Source organism: Poromitra crassiceps (genome assembly GCF_964638095.1).
Source record: "Poromitra crassiceps genome assembly, chromosome: 27".
Lineage (NCBI taxonomy): Eukaryota > Metazoa > Chordata > Actinopteri > Beryciformes > Melamphaidae > Poromitra > Poromitra crassiceps.
The window spans coordinates 11696126-11713669 of record NC_139650.1 but is presented as its reverse complement, the minus strand read 5'-3'; the positions used below and the strand labels follow the sequence as shown (position 1 = coordinate 11713669).

Sequence of the window (17544 nt, the reverse complement as noted above, 5' to 3'; positions counted from 1 at the left end):
AGGGCAGTGGTTCTCAAGGTGTGGTCCCGGGATCACTATTTTTTATTTATTTATTTTACCTTTATGTATACAGAGGGGGAGTCTCACTGAGAGCAATGCTCTCTTTTTCAGGAGCGCCCTGTTCACATTCACATACACACAATTCATACCTGGAAGCTGATGAGTACAACCACAGTCTGATCTGCTGGCCACTGATCAGCTCCACTGGAGCAGTTGGGGTTAAGGGCCTTGCTCAAGGGCACCTCAGTGGTGGTAATGAGGGAGGGGCAAGCACTGCCTTTTTCACTAGGGCTCCTTGAGGGTGTTCCAGGGGTTCTCCAGAAAGTTTATAAATTGTTACACTTCACCATTATTTTAAACTTTAGTTATTTCATTTAAAAGAAGTTAACACAATTAAGAGAATTTAGAAGCATGATTATTTTGATCATAGTTGCACTGTTATCTCTCTACCTACAATACAGATAGTATCATCATATCTAACAATAAAACTATTCTCATTTTTGATCCGAGACAACATTTAATGAAATTGGTCCTAATGTGGACTAAATTAGGGTTCTTGATATGAAAAAGGTTGAGAATCACAGAGGTAGGGCATTCACGACTGCTGCACTTTAGTGGTCATGGATACTCCCAAAAAGTAGTCGAATAGTCACAGGAGATTTATCATTTTTTTCCACCCAATACAAAAATGATAAATTCTCGTCAAAAAAGGTCTCAATTAAAGGTTCAACTAATGTGAGTGGGACCAACCTGGGTGTATGTGAAATAGCAGAGTCCTTGATTGGCTCTGAGAAGCGGTTTAAAAATGAGCCGCGATCTGATTGGATAAACCCCAGCGCTTGTCTGAGCCGATGCGAAGATAACATTGCTGGTTTGTGTTGCCACATGCCAGGAGTGTTTCCTTCTCTAATGTCTAAATACCTTAAAATCTGTCGATTTTACATGGCAACTGTTACATCCCCATGTTTGGCCACCAGGGGAGATAAAGATGTAACACATAATCATAAACCGGTGGACAAAGGGGGCAGAGATAGGATTCACAAAATAATCTGTATTTATTACAAAGATAAGTTGAAATGAAATGTTGCAATTCACAAATAATACTACTTCCTAAAATAAAGGAAGACTGTTAACTTAACACATTCACTGCCAGACGTTTTTTTTTTTACTGTAGTTAGCTTCTGCCAGAGGGGTTTTTTGAGGATTCTGGCTCATCTTTCAAGACCCGAGGATTCTTTTCTGCTAAGATTTTGTGAACACACAATATCTCAAAAGAACTAATAGAATGTGTGCTTTCTCTGTCTAAAAGAGTTAGTTTGTAGAGTTAGTAGTTATGTAAGCATTAGCAGTTGAATACAGCATGGTTTCAGCGTCAGAAAAAATATTCAGAGATAAACGGCTTTTTGTGAAATTCGATAAAACAGTCACTTTAACCATTCATTTTTGGCTCTCTCTCTCTCTCTCTCCCTCCCCCTCTCGCTCTCTCTCTCTCTCTCTCTCTCTCCCTCCCTCTCGCTCTCCCTCCCTCTCTCTCTCTCTCTCTCTCTCCCTCCCTCTCGCTCTCCCTCCCTCTCTCTCTCTCTCCCTCCCTCTCGGGAGGGAGACGCACTAGGTTTAATCCTAGTGAGAGGGGGAGAGGGAGAGAGAGAGAGAGAGAGAGAGAGGGAGGGAGGGAGGGAGAGAGAGAGAGCGAGAGAGAGAGAGAGAGAGAGGGAGAGAGCGAGAGGGAGAGTTGCTTCCAACTCCTCCCTCCGTGGGCGTTCTTCTTGGCTGCAGCGGCCGTCACAAGCTTGTCACCAGTCTCACTGCTTTGCTGCTGTCCTGTGCCTGTCTGCGCGGCCGCTGTTTGAGGAAGTCTGGATGGACTCGCTCGCTTCTTGGAGTTTTGGTTGAGAGAAGCTTTTGCGATTCTGGTCATATTTATGCTGCGTGTTTCAAAGTGTGTTCCACCTGTAATCTATTATGCAAATTTGCAATCCCGCATCGCCAGCAATCAGCGCGAAAACGAAAGCGTTTTCCCCCATCCATTTTCATGAGAATGGCTGGGGTGAGAATGGCGTGACAAGTTAAAAAAATGCTTGCCTTCCTCTAGTCAGGAGAGCACTGTTGCCACTTAGTGGGTCGGTGGAATGGGTTGTAAACGTTCGGTGGCTCCAATAATTATATAAGAGATGTAAAAGGGTTAGATGCACATCCCACGGTCAAAAAAAAAAAAAATTTTTTTTTGACGTATTAATACGTCAGTGGCAGTCAACCGTTGGATTATTTTTGACGTATTAATACGTCAATGGCAGTGAACGTGTTAAACACAAAAAGCTAAAGTTAACCAACAAATAGGTTTAACACATTCTGGGAGAGTCAAGTTTAACACACTCTCTCTAAGAGAGTAAACATTACAGAGCCCGGTACACAAGAGATCTTGAGATCTATGTCCAACACACAGCACAAAAGCTGTCAAGTGGCCCATGGGCTCTGACTGTCTCTCCAGGGTTTTAAGCTGTAGCCTCTGATTGGCCGAGTGAGTTCACCTGTGCGCTCCTGCACAGGTGCCACAGCAGGGGGAAGGGCCTGGAGAGGATCAGTCATTATTAATGCAGGCCACAAACACACACCCACTCCACCCCCGTAACAGCAACATACATCATGGTTTTTCAAACTAATTTAACGTTAAGTTGTCGTCTGCCTACTTTGTTCACTCTGCTGGCGCTTCTCCTCGCTAATGACGATGCTCCTGCTAGCGGTAGGTGGTAGCTTGGCTACCGGGTGTAACGTTAACTTAGCAGTAAATGGTTATTATACATGGTAACGTTACTTTTGTGGTACTTGCAGCTGACGGTTTTATCTGCTCTGGTAAAGTATTTCCACACTGTTGACTGTAGTCAAGCACCGGGACGTACAAGATTCAAGATTCAAGTTTATTAAGTGTCCCAGAAGGGCAAATTGATTTGCAGCGAGCGTAAAAAACACAGAGACATAAGGCACATGATATATCACATGATTAAAAGAATCATAAAACAAACACAAAACAGCAGTTTAAAATGGCTGATGAAGTGGCTAGTTGAATGCATCAGGAGGCTGATGAAGTGGCTAGTTGAATGCATCAGGAGGCTGATGAAGTGGCTAGTTGAATGCATCAGGAGGCTGATGAAGTGGCTAGTTGAATGCATCAGGAGGCTGATGAAGTGGCTAGTTGCCCGCATCAGGAGGCTGATGAAGTGGCTAGTTGAATGCATCAGGAGGCTGATGAAGTGGCTAGTTGCCCGCATCAGGAGGCTGATGAAGTGGCTAGTTGCCTGCATCAGGAGGCTGATGAAGTGGCTAGTTGCCTGCATCAGGAGGCTGATGAAGTGGCTAGTTGAATGCATCAGGAGGCTGATGAAGTGGCTAGTTGCCCGCATCAGGAGGCTGATGAAGTGGCTAGTTGAACGCATCAGGAGGCTGATGAAGTGGCTAGTTGAACGCATCAGGAGGCTGATGAAGTGGCTAGTTGAACGCATCAGGAGGCTGATGAAGTGGCTAGTAGCCCGCGTCAGGAGGCTGATGAAGTGGCTAGTTGAATGCATCAGGAGGCTGATGAAGTGGCTAGTTGAATGCATCAGGAGGCTGATGAAGTGGCTAGTTGAACGCATCAGGAGGCTGATGAAGTGGCTAGTTGCCCGCATCAGGAGGCTGATGAAGTGGCTAGTTGCCCTCATCAGGAGCCTGATGAAGTGGCTAGTTGCCCGCATCAGGAGGCTGATGAAGTGGCTAGTAGCCCGCATCAGGAGGCTGATGAAGTGGCTAGTTGCCAGCATCAGGAGGCTGATTAAGTGGTTAGTTGAACGCATCAGGAGCCTGATGAAGTGGCTAGTTGAACGCATCAGGAGGCTGATGAAGTGGCTAGTTGAATGCATCAGGAGGCTGATGAAGTAGCTAGTTGCCCGCATTAGGAGGCTGATTAAGTGGCTAGTTGCCCGCATCAGGAGGCTGATGAAGTGGCTAGTTGAACGCATCAGGAGGCTGATGAAGTGGCTAGTTGAACGCATCAGGAGGCTGATGAAGTGGCTAGTTGCCCGCATCAGGAGGCTGATGAAGTGGCTAGTTGAACGCATCAGGAGGCTGATGAAGTGGCTAGTTGCCCGCATCAGGAGGCTGATGAAGTGGCTAGTTGAACGCATCAGGAGGCTGATGAAGTGGCTAGTTGAACGCATCAGGAGGCTGATAAAGTGGCTAGTTGCCCGCATCAGGAGACTGATGAAGTGGCTAGTTGAACGCATAAGGAGCCTGATGAAGTGGCTAGTTGAACGCATCAGGAGGCTGATGAAGTGGCTAGTTGCCCGCATCAGGAGACTGATGAAGTGGCTAGTTGAACGCATAAGGAGACTGATGAAGTGGCTAGCTGCCCGCATCAGGAGGCTGATGAAGTGGCTAGTTGCCCGCATCAGGAGGCTGATGAAGTGGCTAGCTGCCCGCATCAGGAGGCTGATGAAGTGGCTAGTTGCCTGCATCAGGAGGCTGATGAAGTGGCTAGTTGCCCGCATCAGGAGGCTGATGAAGTGGCTAGTTGCCTGCATCAGGAGGCTGATGAAGTGGCTAGTTGCCCGCATCAGGAGGCTGATGAAGTGGCTAGTTGCCCACATCAGGAGGCTGATGAAGTGGCTAGTTGCCCGCATCAGGAGGCTGATGAAGTGGCCAAGGCTTTACAAGACAAGTATTTCAATGTTAAATATGTTCCTTTTTTGTTTGATGTGTCTCCCTGCAGCTCACCCTGGCTTGTGCCTGACGGAACCGTGCATTTCTGTGGCCAGTGCGGTCATGGGGGCCCTGGACCGCTCGATAGACCCCTGCCAGGACTTCTACAACTTCGCCTGCGGGGGCTGGATGAAGAGCAACCCCCTACCTGAGGGGAAGTCCCGCTGGGGTCCGTTCAGTAACCTCTGGGAGCACAACATGCTCGTAATGAAGCATTTATTAGGTGAGAGCCCTTGCTTGTCAAGTTCAGTAGCAGTTTTGGGCAAGTGACTCACAAAGTGTAATAATGTTACTTTGTAATTCATATTAAATTACTATATTACTTACACTACCCTCCCCCCCTTTCCGAAAAAGTGACGTACAACCCTATTTAGCCAGCTGGAACAATAATTAAACTTACAAGAGGAGTCAACACCTTTTATATATGATGATGATGATGATATTTCTGCTGGCTCTTCGTGCAGAGCTGCTGTAACCTAGATAGAATTTGTTCTTATGTTTTCTTTTCTTTTTTCCACTTTTTTTGTGCAGAAAACACCACAATGAAGGGCCTGAGTACAGCCGAGGAAAAGGCCCAGCGATATTACCAGGCCTGCATGAATGAGGTCAAGATCGAGGAATTGGGGGCTCAGCCACTTCAGGACCTCATCAATCAGGTGTGTTCATCATCTCCCTGAAGAGGTTCCAAATCTCATACAGCCATAATTTCAGTCTGTTTCTAAATCCCTCTAGAAAGGATTCATTTCCTTGTCAAGTGACTCTCTGTGCTCTGTGCATGTCTGCCCCTAATGCTGGCTGTTTCCAGACAGGAGGATGGGCCCTCACCGCCCCCTGGGACAAGGACAACTTCCAGGAGGTTTTGCGCGCAGTGTCAGCCAACTACCGCACCTCGCCATTCTTCACCGTGTTCGTCAGCACCGACTCCAAAAACTCCAACAGTAACGTTATCCAGGTGAGGGAGTCAAGATCTTCCTTTCCACATACTGTACATCTGGCTGAAGAATTCTATATGGCATTATCTACATCTGGTTGAAGGAATGATATGGTTCTTACACAGGTCTGTAAAGTCTGGAAAAGTATTCAAATCACACCCAGGTGCTGAAGTAAGCGGTGCAGAAACACAGACACCACTTTTTTAGCGTTGGTGCCTTTTCCTTTTACATGGGAACGTTGCCCCGGACCCCACTTTGAGTCCACCGTTTTTGTGGATGTGAAGAATAATTTTCAAATAGAGGGATGCTCTTATTACCCAGCCGCCGTCAGCATGCATTATATCAAATACAGACGGAAATCAAACCCAGTCAAGAACACAGGGTCTGGGAAAAATATGGAATTTTAAAATGGAAGGAACCCTGTCAATCATGTCACATATTCTGATCTTTGTCACTGTGAAGAACATTCTTCATACAGCGATATGACCTAGTTGCCACGGGCGAGATTTCCAAAATCTTCAAAACAAATTTAAAGCAGCTACGAGCAACTTTTTCGATTGTTATTAAACAGTATAAATTTAATATCAATGCATCACATCTTACCTCTAATAGTAGACGAGACCAAGGCAGAGTAGTCTCAGAGTGAATCGGCCAGTGTTAGTCTGTCTGTGGCCAGGGAAGATCAGGAAGTGAAATGAAACGGTTTGCAGCAGCCACTTCGGCCATAACCACAAAATAACTTCCAAAAAACCTGTTAGAATATAACGATAGATGTTCGCGAGAGTATGCGTGGCGTTCACATTGTTTATGATATGTTGCTAGGCAGCGCGAACGAGGTAGGCAGGCAGCTGCGTTTCACTTCCGGGTTTCACTTCCGCGTTTATCCGGTCCGGCGGTAAGAGAGAGAGAGAGAGAGCCCCCTGTTGACGCGAGTTTAGACAGACACAGACTTAATAATCATCTAAGGGAGCAATCTCCGATTCACACAGCTTTGGTCTCAGCTACTATTATAGGTAAGATGTGATGCATCAATATTGTAATTATACTGTTTAATAACAATCGAAAAAGTTGCTCGTAGCTGCTTTAAGGTCTGGAAAAAGTTTTTTTTTAATGTGTAGGGACCCTGTATGTACAATCTGGGGACGATTTATATCTCTGATCACATTCCCAGAAGGTTCAGGCTTACATCTTGACATCGGGGTCCATTCCTTTCTCTGGTGTCACGAGACGCTAACGCTAAAGATGTGATCCCTGGCAAGCCCAGCCTGCTGGCAGCGCAGGAATGAAAACACAGCAGTGTTTGTGAATGTGTCCAAGGAGTGTGAAGTGAAAGTCATGAGATGTTGTTCTTGTATCTGTAGGTGGATCAGTCCAGCCTGGGACTGCCCTCTCGGGACTACTACCTCAACAAAACAGAGAACCAAAAGGTAAAGTGGGGCAAATTGTTTATTGTTAAAATTAGTCGCACACGGGCGAAACTGAAAATCTGTATAGGAAGTTATAAAAGAAAGCAAGGGTTGTGATATTGAAATACGATCAGGTATTTGGAAATGTCTGTAAAAATACAAAATAAACATTCAGCGTTGGGAAATACCCAAAGGCTCATTACAGACTTAACCCCACTTGAGAACATGAAGAAATAATAAAGGAGAAGGATTTCAGCCGCAGGGGAAAGTCTGCATAGCGGCCTGTGTTTGCCTAGTTTGGGATCATTTTCTTAATTGAATTTTATCAACCCCCCCCCCCCTTCTCCCCCCCCACTGTCTCTCCCTGTGCTGCCTACTTTGTATTTGTAGTATCTGACGGCATACCTGGACTTCCTGGTGGAGTTAGGGGTCCTTCTGGGGGGCTCACAGGAGACGTCCCGGTCGCTGATGGAGGAGATTGTGGATTTCGAAACCACGCTGGCCAACATCACAGTCCCCCAGGAGGAGAGGCGTGACGAGGAGCTCATCTACCACAAGATGCAGGCCAAGGACCTGGCGGTGAGTGACTACAGAATCAGCTGAATGCAACACCACACGTCTGCAGTCAAAATCACATATCTCTCCACCCCTCTTCACATATCCCCACCCCCCTTCGCTTACCAGTGAATATAGTTGTTTTTCCCATGACGCTGTCCCCACGGCGTCACGGTCATCAAAGGTCAGGTCACTCAGTCTATAAACTTCTATTCAACTATTCAAACTTCTACTCAGTCTGTAAACTTTGTCACGGCTTACACAACTTGAGAAAAAAAAAAAATCTGCACATCATTCTGTCATTTATTGAGCAGTGTGTAATTAGTCAATGGAAATAAAAGGTGGATTTTTATTTTTTTATTTTTACATGTCCCACAATTTTACGTTTAAAAGACTTTTAATTGTTTATAACCATCTCTAGGCTACAATTAGGCTACATAGGGTTTGAAAGTGAAAGTTGAGTAAGACTTCTACATCTTAGTTTAGTGCATATGAACTGCATGAACTCCTCTGGGACTTTTGACTTTTTTATTTTTTTTAATTTAGAACATTATGCATTGTTTAAAATATGGAATCATCTAAAAATGGGTCGTACGCAATGTCCACATTGTGTCTAGTACTCAGTGCAGTATTGTGAAATATGAATCTTCAGGCGGGGAGAGTGCACAGAAACAGTATTTGTTTGTGTCCAAGGTGTTAAACAAATAGCCTGGTAAACCAGCCGGTCACGTTGTAACAAGCTTGGGGGTGTTGTGTAGCTTGTTAGCCTCCTGGATAGCTAGCTAACGTGACAGACTCAAACCACGGCAGTTGTGGGATTTGCGCACAGACTGTTTATTACTTGTCGACCATATTAAGCCTGGTCTCTACGGCACTACTTGTCTACACACATGTAGAAGCTAGACAGAGAAGCTAGTTCACACACGCCAAGTCTTGTAACAGAGAATAGTCTTGCGTCTTGCGTGGAGGCAGACTGGAGAAGAGAGCGAGACGTAAAGTAGGTTGTCGTAAAAGACAATACAATAACACGGAGCGCCACACAGTGGACCAACATGTAATTGCACCCAAAGTGACTGTTACAACGTTCAGAATGAAATGAAATGTGAGTTCATGTGAGCGGCTGGTTTACCAGGCTATTAAACAAAGTGTCTTATGTGTGTCTGTGTGTTTGGTCTGTCTGTGCAGACTCTGGCTCCTGCAGTGGAATGGATACCATACCTCCAAGAGATGTTTGCTCCTGTGCCACTCAACCAGTCTGAGCCAGTGGTTGTTTATGCCAAAGAATACCTCCCCAAAGTTTCTGACCTCATTAAGAGCACTAATAAAAGGTTGTTCCATTTACCTCTTTCAATCAGCTGACAAATAGTTTACGTTTTGCAAGTTTAGCTAGGTAAATATGTCTCCTCTCATTTAATGTGATGTAGCAAAAATAAATAAATATGAGAGGAGGAGGCAACCAGTGCAATGCAAGGAACTTCTACTGAACTATTTTACACGGTTTATGTAATATACACGGGCACACATCCACCTACTGCAAATGTAATCAGTAGTTATTCATCTGTCGGTGTTGAAAAGAGAAAAAGAAGTAAATAATTGGATCTTGTCTTGCAGCCTACTCAACAACTACATGATCATGAAGGTGGTGAGGAAGATGGTGTCCATTCTGGACGAAAGGTTCCAGGATGCAGAGCAGCGCTTCCTTGAAGTCATGTACGGAACCAAGAAGGTGAGCGATGGAGATCTAGAAGCTTAGGTATGACACTGATAGATACAAACTGAGAGGTGGGCCTATGCAGGGGGAGGGGGTCAACAACATGTTAGCACCCCTGCTGGTAGTTCTCATCCAAATAATATATTTTTAGATAGTTTGTGAACCAAATACCAAAGTCTGTTGTATTTTTGTAGCCTGTCATGATGTTCACCCTGTCGACTTTTACACATTTTGAAAGTTAGCTGTATTGTCTGTCTGGTAGCATCTGTAGAAAGTTAGCTGTATTGTCTGGTAGCATCTGTAGAAAGTTAGCTGTATTGTCTGTCTGGTAGCATCTGTAGAAAGTTAGCTGTATTGTCTGGTAGCATCTGTAGAAAGTTAGCTGTATTGTCTGGTAGCATCTGTAGAAAGTTAGCTGTATTGTCTGGTAGCATCTGTAGAAAGTTAGCTGTATTGGCTGTCTGGTAGCATCTGTAGAAAGTTAGCTGTATTGTCTGGTAGCATCTGTAGAAAGTTAGCTGTATTGGCTGTCTGGTAGCATCTGTAGAAAGTTAGCTGTATTGGCTGTCTGGTAGCATCTGTAGAAAGTTAGCTGTATGTCTGTCTGGTAACATCTGTAGAAAGTTAGCTGTATTGTCTGGTAGCATCTGTAGAAAGTTAGCTGTATTGTCTGTCTGGTAGCATCTGTAGAAAGTTAGCTGTATTGTCTGGTAGCATCTGTAGAAGGTTAGCTGTATTGTCTGTCTGGTAGCATCTGTAGAAATTTAGCTGTATTGTCTGTCTGGTAGCATCTGTAGAAAGTTAGCTGTATTGTCTGGTAGCATCTGTAGAAAGTTAGCTGTATTGTCTGGTAGCATCTGTAGAAAGTTAGCTGTATTGTCTGTCTGGTAGCATCTGTAGAAAGTTAGCTGTATTGTCTGGTAGCATCTGTAGAAAGTTAGCTGTATTGTCTGTCTGGTAGCATCTGTAGAAAGTTAGCTGTATTGTCTGGTAGCATCTGTAGAAAGTTAGCTGTATTGTCTGGTAGCATCTGTAGAAAGTTAGCTGTATTGTCTGTCTGGTAGCATCTGTAGAAAGTTAGCTGTATTGTCTGGTAGCATCTGTAGAAAGTTAGCTGTATTGTCTGGTAGCATCTGTAGAAAGTTAGCTGTATTGTCTGGTAGCATCTGTAGAAAGTTAGCTGTATTGTCTGGTAGCATCTGTAGAAAGTTAGCTGTATTGTCTGTCTGGTAGCATCTGTAGAAAGTTAGCTGTATTGTCTGGTAGCATCTGTAGAAAGTTAGCTGTATTGTCTGGTAGCATCTGTAGAAAGTTAGCTGTATTGTCTGGTAGCATCTGTAGAAAGTTAGCTGTATTGGCTGTATGGTAGCATCTGTAGAAAGTTAGCTGTATTGTCTGGTAGCATCTGTAGAAAGTTAGCTGTATTGTCTGGTAGCATCTGTAGAAAGTTAGCTGTATTGTCTGTCTGGTAGCATCTGTAGAAAGTTAGCTGTATTGTCTGGTAGCATCTGTAGAAAGTTAGCTGTATTGTCTGGTAGCATCTGTAGAAAGTTAGCTGTATTGGCTGTCTGGTAGCATCTGTAGAAAGTTAGCTGTATTGGCTGTCTGGTAGCATCTGTAGAAAGTTAGCTGTATTGTCTGTCTGGTAGCATCTGTAGAAAGTTAGCTGTATTGTCTGGTAGCATCTGTAGAAAGTTAGCTGTATTGTCTGTCTGGTAGCATCTGTAGAAAGTTAGCTGTATTGTCTGTCTGGTAGCATCTGTAGAAAGTTAGCTGTATTGTCTGGTAGCATCTGTAGAAAGTTAGCTGTATTGTCTGGTAGCATCTGTTGAAAGTTAGCTGTATTGTCTGGTAGCATCTGTAGAAAGTTAGCTGTATTGTCTGTCTGGTAGCATCTGTAGAAAGTTAGCTGTATTGTCTGGTAGCATCTGTAGAAAGTTAGCTGTATTGTCTGTCTGGTAGCATCTGTAGAAAGTTAGCTGTATTGTCTGTCTGGTAGCATCTGTAGAAAGTTAGCTGTATTGTCTGGTAGCATCTGTAGAAAGTTAGCTGTATTGTCTGGTAGCATCTGTAGAAAGTTAGCTGTATTGTCTGGTAGCATCTGTAGAAAGTTAGCTGTATTGTCTGGTAGCATCTGTAGAAAGTTAGCTGTATTGTCTGTCTGGTAGCATCTGTAGAAAGTTAGCTGTATTGTCTGGTAGCATCTGTAGAAAGTTAGCTGTATTGTCTGGTAGCATCTGTAGAAAGTTAGCTGTATTGTCTGGTAGCATCTGTAGAAAGTTAGCTGTATTGTCTGGTAGCATCTGTAGAAAGTTAGCTGTATTGGCTGTCTGGTAGCATCTGTAGAAAGTTAGCTGTATTGTCTGGTAGCATCTGTAGAAAGTTAGCTGTATTGTCTGGTAGCATCTGTAGAAAGTTAGCTGTATTGTCTGGTAGCATCTGTAGAAAGTTAGCTGTATTGTCTGTCTGGTAGCATCTGTAGAAAGTTAGCTGTATTGTCTGGTAGCATCTGTAGAAAGTTAGCTGTATTGTCTGGTAGGATCTGTAGAAAGTTAGCTGTATTGTCTGGTAGCATCTGTAGAAAGTTAGCTGTATTGTCTGGTAGCATCTGTAGAAAGTTAGCTGTATTGGCTGTCTGGTAGCATCTGTAGAAAGTTAGCTGTATTGTCTGGTAGCATCTGTAGAAAGTTAGCTGTATTGTCTGGTAGCATCTGTAGAAAGTTAGCTGTATTGTCTGGTAGCATCTGTAGAAAGTTAGCTGTATTGTCTGTCTGGTAGCATCTGTAGAAAGTTAGCTGTATTGTCTGGTAGCATCTGTAGAAAGTTAGCTGTATTGTCTGGTAGCATCTGTAGAAAGTTAGCTGTATTGTCTGGTAGCATCTGTAGAAAGTTAGCTGTATTGTCTGGTAGCATCTGTAGAAAGTTAGCTGTATTGGCTGTCTGGTAGCATCTGTAGAAAGTTAGCTGTATTGTCTGTCTGGTAGCATCTGTAGAAAGTTAGCTGTATTGTCTGGTAGCATCTGTAGAAAGTTAGCTGTATTGTCTGGTAGCATCTGTAGAAAGTTAGCTGTATTGTCTGTCTGGTAGCATCTGTAGAAAGTTAGCTGTATTGTCTGTCTGGTAGCATCTGTAGAAAGTTAGCTGTATTGTCTGGTAGCATCTGTAGAAAGTTAGCTGTATTGTCTGGTAGCATCTGTAGAAAGTTAGCTGTATTGTCTGGTAGCATCTGTAGAAAGTTAGCTGTATTGTCTGGTAGCATCTGTAGAAAGTTAGCTGTATTGTCTGGTAGCATCTGTAGAAAGTTAGCTGTATTGTCTGGTAGCATCTGTAGAAAGTAAGCTGTATTGTCTGTCTGGTAGCATCTGTAGAAAGTTAGCTGTATTGTCTGTCTGGTAGCATCTGTAGAAAGTTAGCTGTATTGTCTGGTAGCATCTGTAGAAAGTTAGCTGTATTGTCTGGTAGCATCTGTAGAAAGTTAGCTGTATTGTCTGTCTGGTAGCATCTGTAGAATGTTAGCTGTATTGTCTGTCTGGTAGCATCTGTAGAAAGTTAGCTGTATTGTCTTGTAGCATCTGTAGAAAGTTAGCTGTATTGTCTGGTAGCATCTGTAGAAAGTTAGCTGTATTGTCTGGTAGCATCTGTAGAAAGTTAGTTGTATTGTCTGGTAGCATCTGTAGAAAGTTAGCTGTATTGTCTGGTAGCATCTGTAGAAAGTTAGCTGTATTGTCTGGTAGCATCTGTAGAAAGTTAGCTGTATTGTCTGGTAGCATCTGTAGAAAGTTAGCTGTATTGTCTGGTAGCATCTGTAGAAAGTTAGCTGTATTGTCTGGTAGCATCTGTAGAAAGTTAGCTTTATTGTCTGGTAGCATCTGTAGAAAGTTAGCTGTATTGTCTGGTAGCATCTGTAGAAAGTTAGCTGTATTGGCTGTCTGGTAGCATCTGTAGAAAGTTAGCTGTATTGTCTGTCTGGTAGCATCTGTAGAAAGTTAGCTGTATTGTCTGGTAGCATCTGTAGAAAGTTAGCTGTATTGTCTGGTAGCATCTGTAGAAAGTTAGCTGTATTGTCTGTCTGGTAGCATCTGTAGAAAGTTAGCTGTATTGTCTGTCTGGTAGCATCTGTAGAAAGTTAGCTGTATTGTCTGGTAGCATCTGTAGAAAGTTAGCTGTATTGTCTGGTAGCATCTGTAGAAAGTTAGCTGTATTGGCTGTCTGGTAGCATCTGTAGAAAGTTAGCTGTATTGGCTGTCTGGTAGCATCTGTAGAAAGTTAGCTGTATTGTCTGTCTGGTAGCATCTGTAGAAAGTTAGCTGTATTGTCTGGTAGCATCTGTAGAAAGTTAGCTGTATTGTCTGTCTGGTAGCATCTGTAGAAAGTTAGCTGTATTGTCTGGTAGCATCTGTAGAAAGTTAGCTGTATTGTCTGGTAGCATCTGTAGAAAGTTAGCTGTATTGTCTGGTAGCATCTGTAGAAAGTTAGCTGTATTGTCTGGTAGCATCTGTAGAAAGTTAGCTGTATTGTCTGGTAGCATCTGTAGAAAGTTAGCTGTATTGTCTGTCTGGTAGCATCTGTAGAAAGTTAGCTGTATTGGCTGTCTGGTAGCATCTGTAGAAAGTTAGCTGTATTGTCTGTCTGGTAGCATCTGTAGAAAGTTAGCTGTATTGTCTGTCTGGTAGCATCTGTAGAAAGTTAGCTGTATTGTCTGGTAGCATCTGTAGAAAGTTAGCTGTATTGTCTGGTAGCATCTGTAGAAAGTTAGCTGTATTGTCTGTCTGGTAGCATCTGTAGAAATTTAGCTGTATTGTCTGGTAGCATCTGTAGAAAGTTAGCTGTATTGTCTGGTAGCATCTGTAGAAAGTTAGCTGTATTGTCTGTCTGGTAGCATCTGTAGAAAGTTAGCTGTATTGGCTGTCTGGTAGCATCTGTAGAAAGTTAGCTGTATTGTCTGTCTGGTAGCATCTGTAGAAAGTTAGCTGTATTGTCTGGTAGCATCTGTAGAAAGTTAGCTGTATTGTCTGGTAGCATCTGTAGAAAGTTAGCTGTATTGGCTGTCTGGTAGCATCTGTAGAAAGTTAGCTGTATTGTCTGGTAGCATCTGTAGAAAGTTAGCTGTATTGTCTGGTAGCATCTGTAGAAAGTTAGCTGTATTGTCTGGTAGCATCTGTAGAAAGTTAGCTGTATTGTCTGGTAGCATCTGTAGAAAGTTAGCTGTATTGGCTGTCTGGTAGCATCTGTAGAAAGTTAGCTGTATTGTCTGTCTGGTAGCATCTGTAGAAAGTTAGCTGTATTGTCTGTCTGGTAGCATCTGTAGAAAGTTAGTTGTATTGTCTGTCTGGTAGCATCTGTAGAAAGTTAGCTGTATTGTCTGTCTGGTAGCATCTGTAGAAAGTTAGCTGTATTGTCTGTCTGGTAGCATCTGTAGAAAGTTAGCTGTATTGTCTGTCTGGTAGCATCTGTAGAAAGTTAGCTGTATTGTCTGTCTGGTAGCATCTGTAGAAAGTTAGCTGAATCTCCACATCGATCTAGTGTTCCTGAATCTCCACATCGATCTAGTGTTCCTGAATGGTGCAGAGCAGAGGATTAATTTGCATGGAAAAGGAAATAAAAAGAAATGAGCGGCTCAATTGACTCAACTGCCAAGCAGACTGTGAATTCTTCTATCCAGGCAGATCAAAGTTAATAGGAAGTGCAAATCATCAGTGGCATTAATGCAGAGGTTAATTAGACGTGTAGCTGTGGATGTAAGACGTTAATACACGTCATTAAGTCTGCATTAAATGGACTAAACAGCAATGTGTGCTTAGTCTGCTTACCCAGGCTAAATGTGTGCAGGCTGGCTGCTGCTGTAGTAGACAGAGAAGTAGCTTCACTGTGACCCCGGCCCTTATCTGAGCAGATCCTCTTCCCTCCGCCTTCTTTTCCACCGAGGTCATGCTGGAATAACAAACCAAAGACTTTCTGTGTGTGTGTGTGTGTGTGTGTGTGTGTGTGTTTCTGTGTGTGCGTGAGTGTGTGTGTGTGTGTCTTTTTGTGTGTGTGTGTGTGTGTGTGTGTGTGCACGTGTGTGTGTGTGTGTGTGTGTGTGTGTGTGTGTCTTTCTGTCTTTCTGTGTCTTTCTGTGTGTGCGTGAGTGTGTCCATCTGTGTCCGTGTTCAGATCCACAACATGAGTTTCCCAGAACGCTCCTCCTTCTCTATTCCCTGTCTCTCCCTGTCATTGTTTCCTCCACATCTCTGAGTGAATCCAGCTCTGTTCATCCTTCATCCAGCCAGGCAGCCAAGTCTGTCATAAAAATAACAAGGGGAATGCTGGACAATTTAAGCATTTTTCTTCCATCCATACTATCGGATTTTCAACTGTTTTCATTAGCTATAATTAATTAAGTGATGATTATCAGGGGCGGCCAAACTACAGCCCGTGGGCCAACTGTGACCCGTTGCCCGCCGTGATATATATATATATATATATATACGGCATAGTAGGATTGCCTTTTGGAGGGTCTGGTGAGACAAAGGAGGAGCGCGGCCGGGAGAAACCCACAGAGCCTTAGCCCTCCATGCACCGAAGGGTCTTTCAATGCTGCGGTGTAGCACTAGCTCTATTGCAGCGAATTGGGCATGATCAACCCTTCCGTGGGCAACGCTGCAGACAGAGTAGGAAGGCTGATCCGTGAGCGGCTGCTTCTGGGACGAGGGTCGGGGTCTTAATCGGCCTCGGCTGGGTCTACTGGGCGAGGGTGTATGATGTTCGATAGACCCGAAACACCTTACGACCCCAGTTAACATCACTGATGACGCGTCCCAGCGCATGCTGAAGCATTGTATCTTGAACTGAACTATATATATATATTGTAACAGGGCTCCCTTGAAAATGAGAGCTTGCTCTCAAGGGCCTCCCCTGTATAAATAAAGGTTAAATAGAATAAATAAATATATATACTGTATATACACGTCTGTGTTTTGGTTGTAAATAGAGCTAGACGGAGGGGAAACTGGAGAGGGCTGTCCTGTTGTTGCCATTCTATCAGTCGCACAAAACCAACAGTCAGCTCTTACAGGGGAACAGCATGTGTCCACGGCACTGAGCCCTGAGCTGGCAGGTTTCTTCAAAACATCACAGCCGTTTTCTGTGTCAACTCAATTTGACCCTATTTACAAATGTGCACTTTAAAATGAAAAACTCCCTTTAAAATACTACCTCAGTATCTTCCTGCTCACACACAGTCTATATGGGTGTATGGTTGTGAGTGATTATACTGATAATCACATATGACTTGGGCCTTGGAGTTTTTCCGTCTAGACTCAACATTTTGCACCGAGTCACCGACATTCAGTCAGCATACAGGGAAAAGAGGCAGAGGACTGACAGTAGCCTCAATAGACCAGTATGTACAATGCCTCCGCATTGTGCAGGGGGCGTGGCCCCAGCAACCTGCTCCGCCACTGACATTTGAGACTTTGTTTTATTTTTTATTTTTTGTGTATGTACTGCAGGCACTTTCTGTATGCATATGTTTGCATACTGCACAGGCACTTTTTTACCTCTCTTATCTCTATTACCATGTCCCTGCCAGGTCTGGCTCTCCTATCTTTTTTTTATCTTGTTTATCTTTTTATTGCCTCTTCTTTTTTAGTATTTTAACATGCTTTTGATCTTTTATCTGTACTTTGTTATTTGTATGTGCAACTGGAAGCTGCTGTACAACAGAATTTCCCTTGGGATTAATAAAGTATTTATCCATCTATCTATCTATGCAATGCAGCGAGCTACTCAACATGTTGCGTGTTGAGTAAAGGGGCACAATTCTTTTGCTTTTTCTCAACTGGAAAAATACTTGCTTTCTTGCTCTTACTTTGCTATATTAACCAGCTCAGTGGCCTTGTGGTTTGAGTGTCCGCCCTGAGACTGGGAGGTTGTGAGTTCGATCCCCTGGCCGAGTCATACCAAAGACTATAAAAGAAATGGGATCCATTGCCTCCCTGATTGGCACTCAGCATCAAAGGGTTGGAATTGGGGGGTTAGATCACCGTATGTTTCCCGAGCGCGGCACTGCTGCCGCTCACCACTCCCCCAGGGAATGGGTCAAATGCGGAGAACAAATTTTGCACACTCAGGTGTGTGACAACGATTGGGACTTTACTTTACTTTATATTGATATTATATTATATATGATTGCTATCACTCTCTTTTACACACGTGTACAACCCACAGC

General features: G+C 43.6%; 1 protein-coding gene across 3 annotated transcripts in view; it reads left to right on the top strand.

Moving 5' to 3' along the window:
• Positions 1 to 17544, top strand: part of ece1 (endothelin converting enzyme 1) — a 98388-nt gene that overhangs the window by 28236 nt on the left and 52608 nt on the right. For all 3 annotated transcript variants that reach the window (XM_083661753.1, XM_083661754.1, XM_083661752.1), the window contains 7 exons: positions 4742 to 4954; positions 5263 to 5387; positions 5537 to 5683; positions 7025 to 7090; positions 7460 to 7648; positions 8810 to 8952; positions 9236 to 9350. In XM_083661753.1, coding sequence (XP_083517879.1) covers positions 4742 to 4954; positions 5263 to 5387; positions 5537 to 5683; positions 7025 to 7090; positions 7460 to 7648; positions 8810 to 8952; positions 9236 to 9350 — 998 coding nt within the window. The remainder of the gene's footprint in view (positions 1 to 4741; positions 4955 to 5262; positions 5388 to 5536; positions 5684 to 7024; positions 7091 to 7459; positions 7649 to 8809; positions 8953 to 9235; positions 9351 to 17544) is intronic.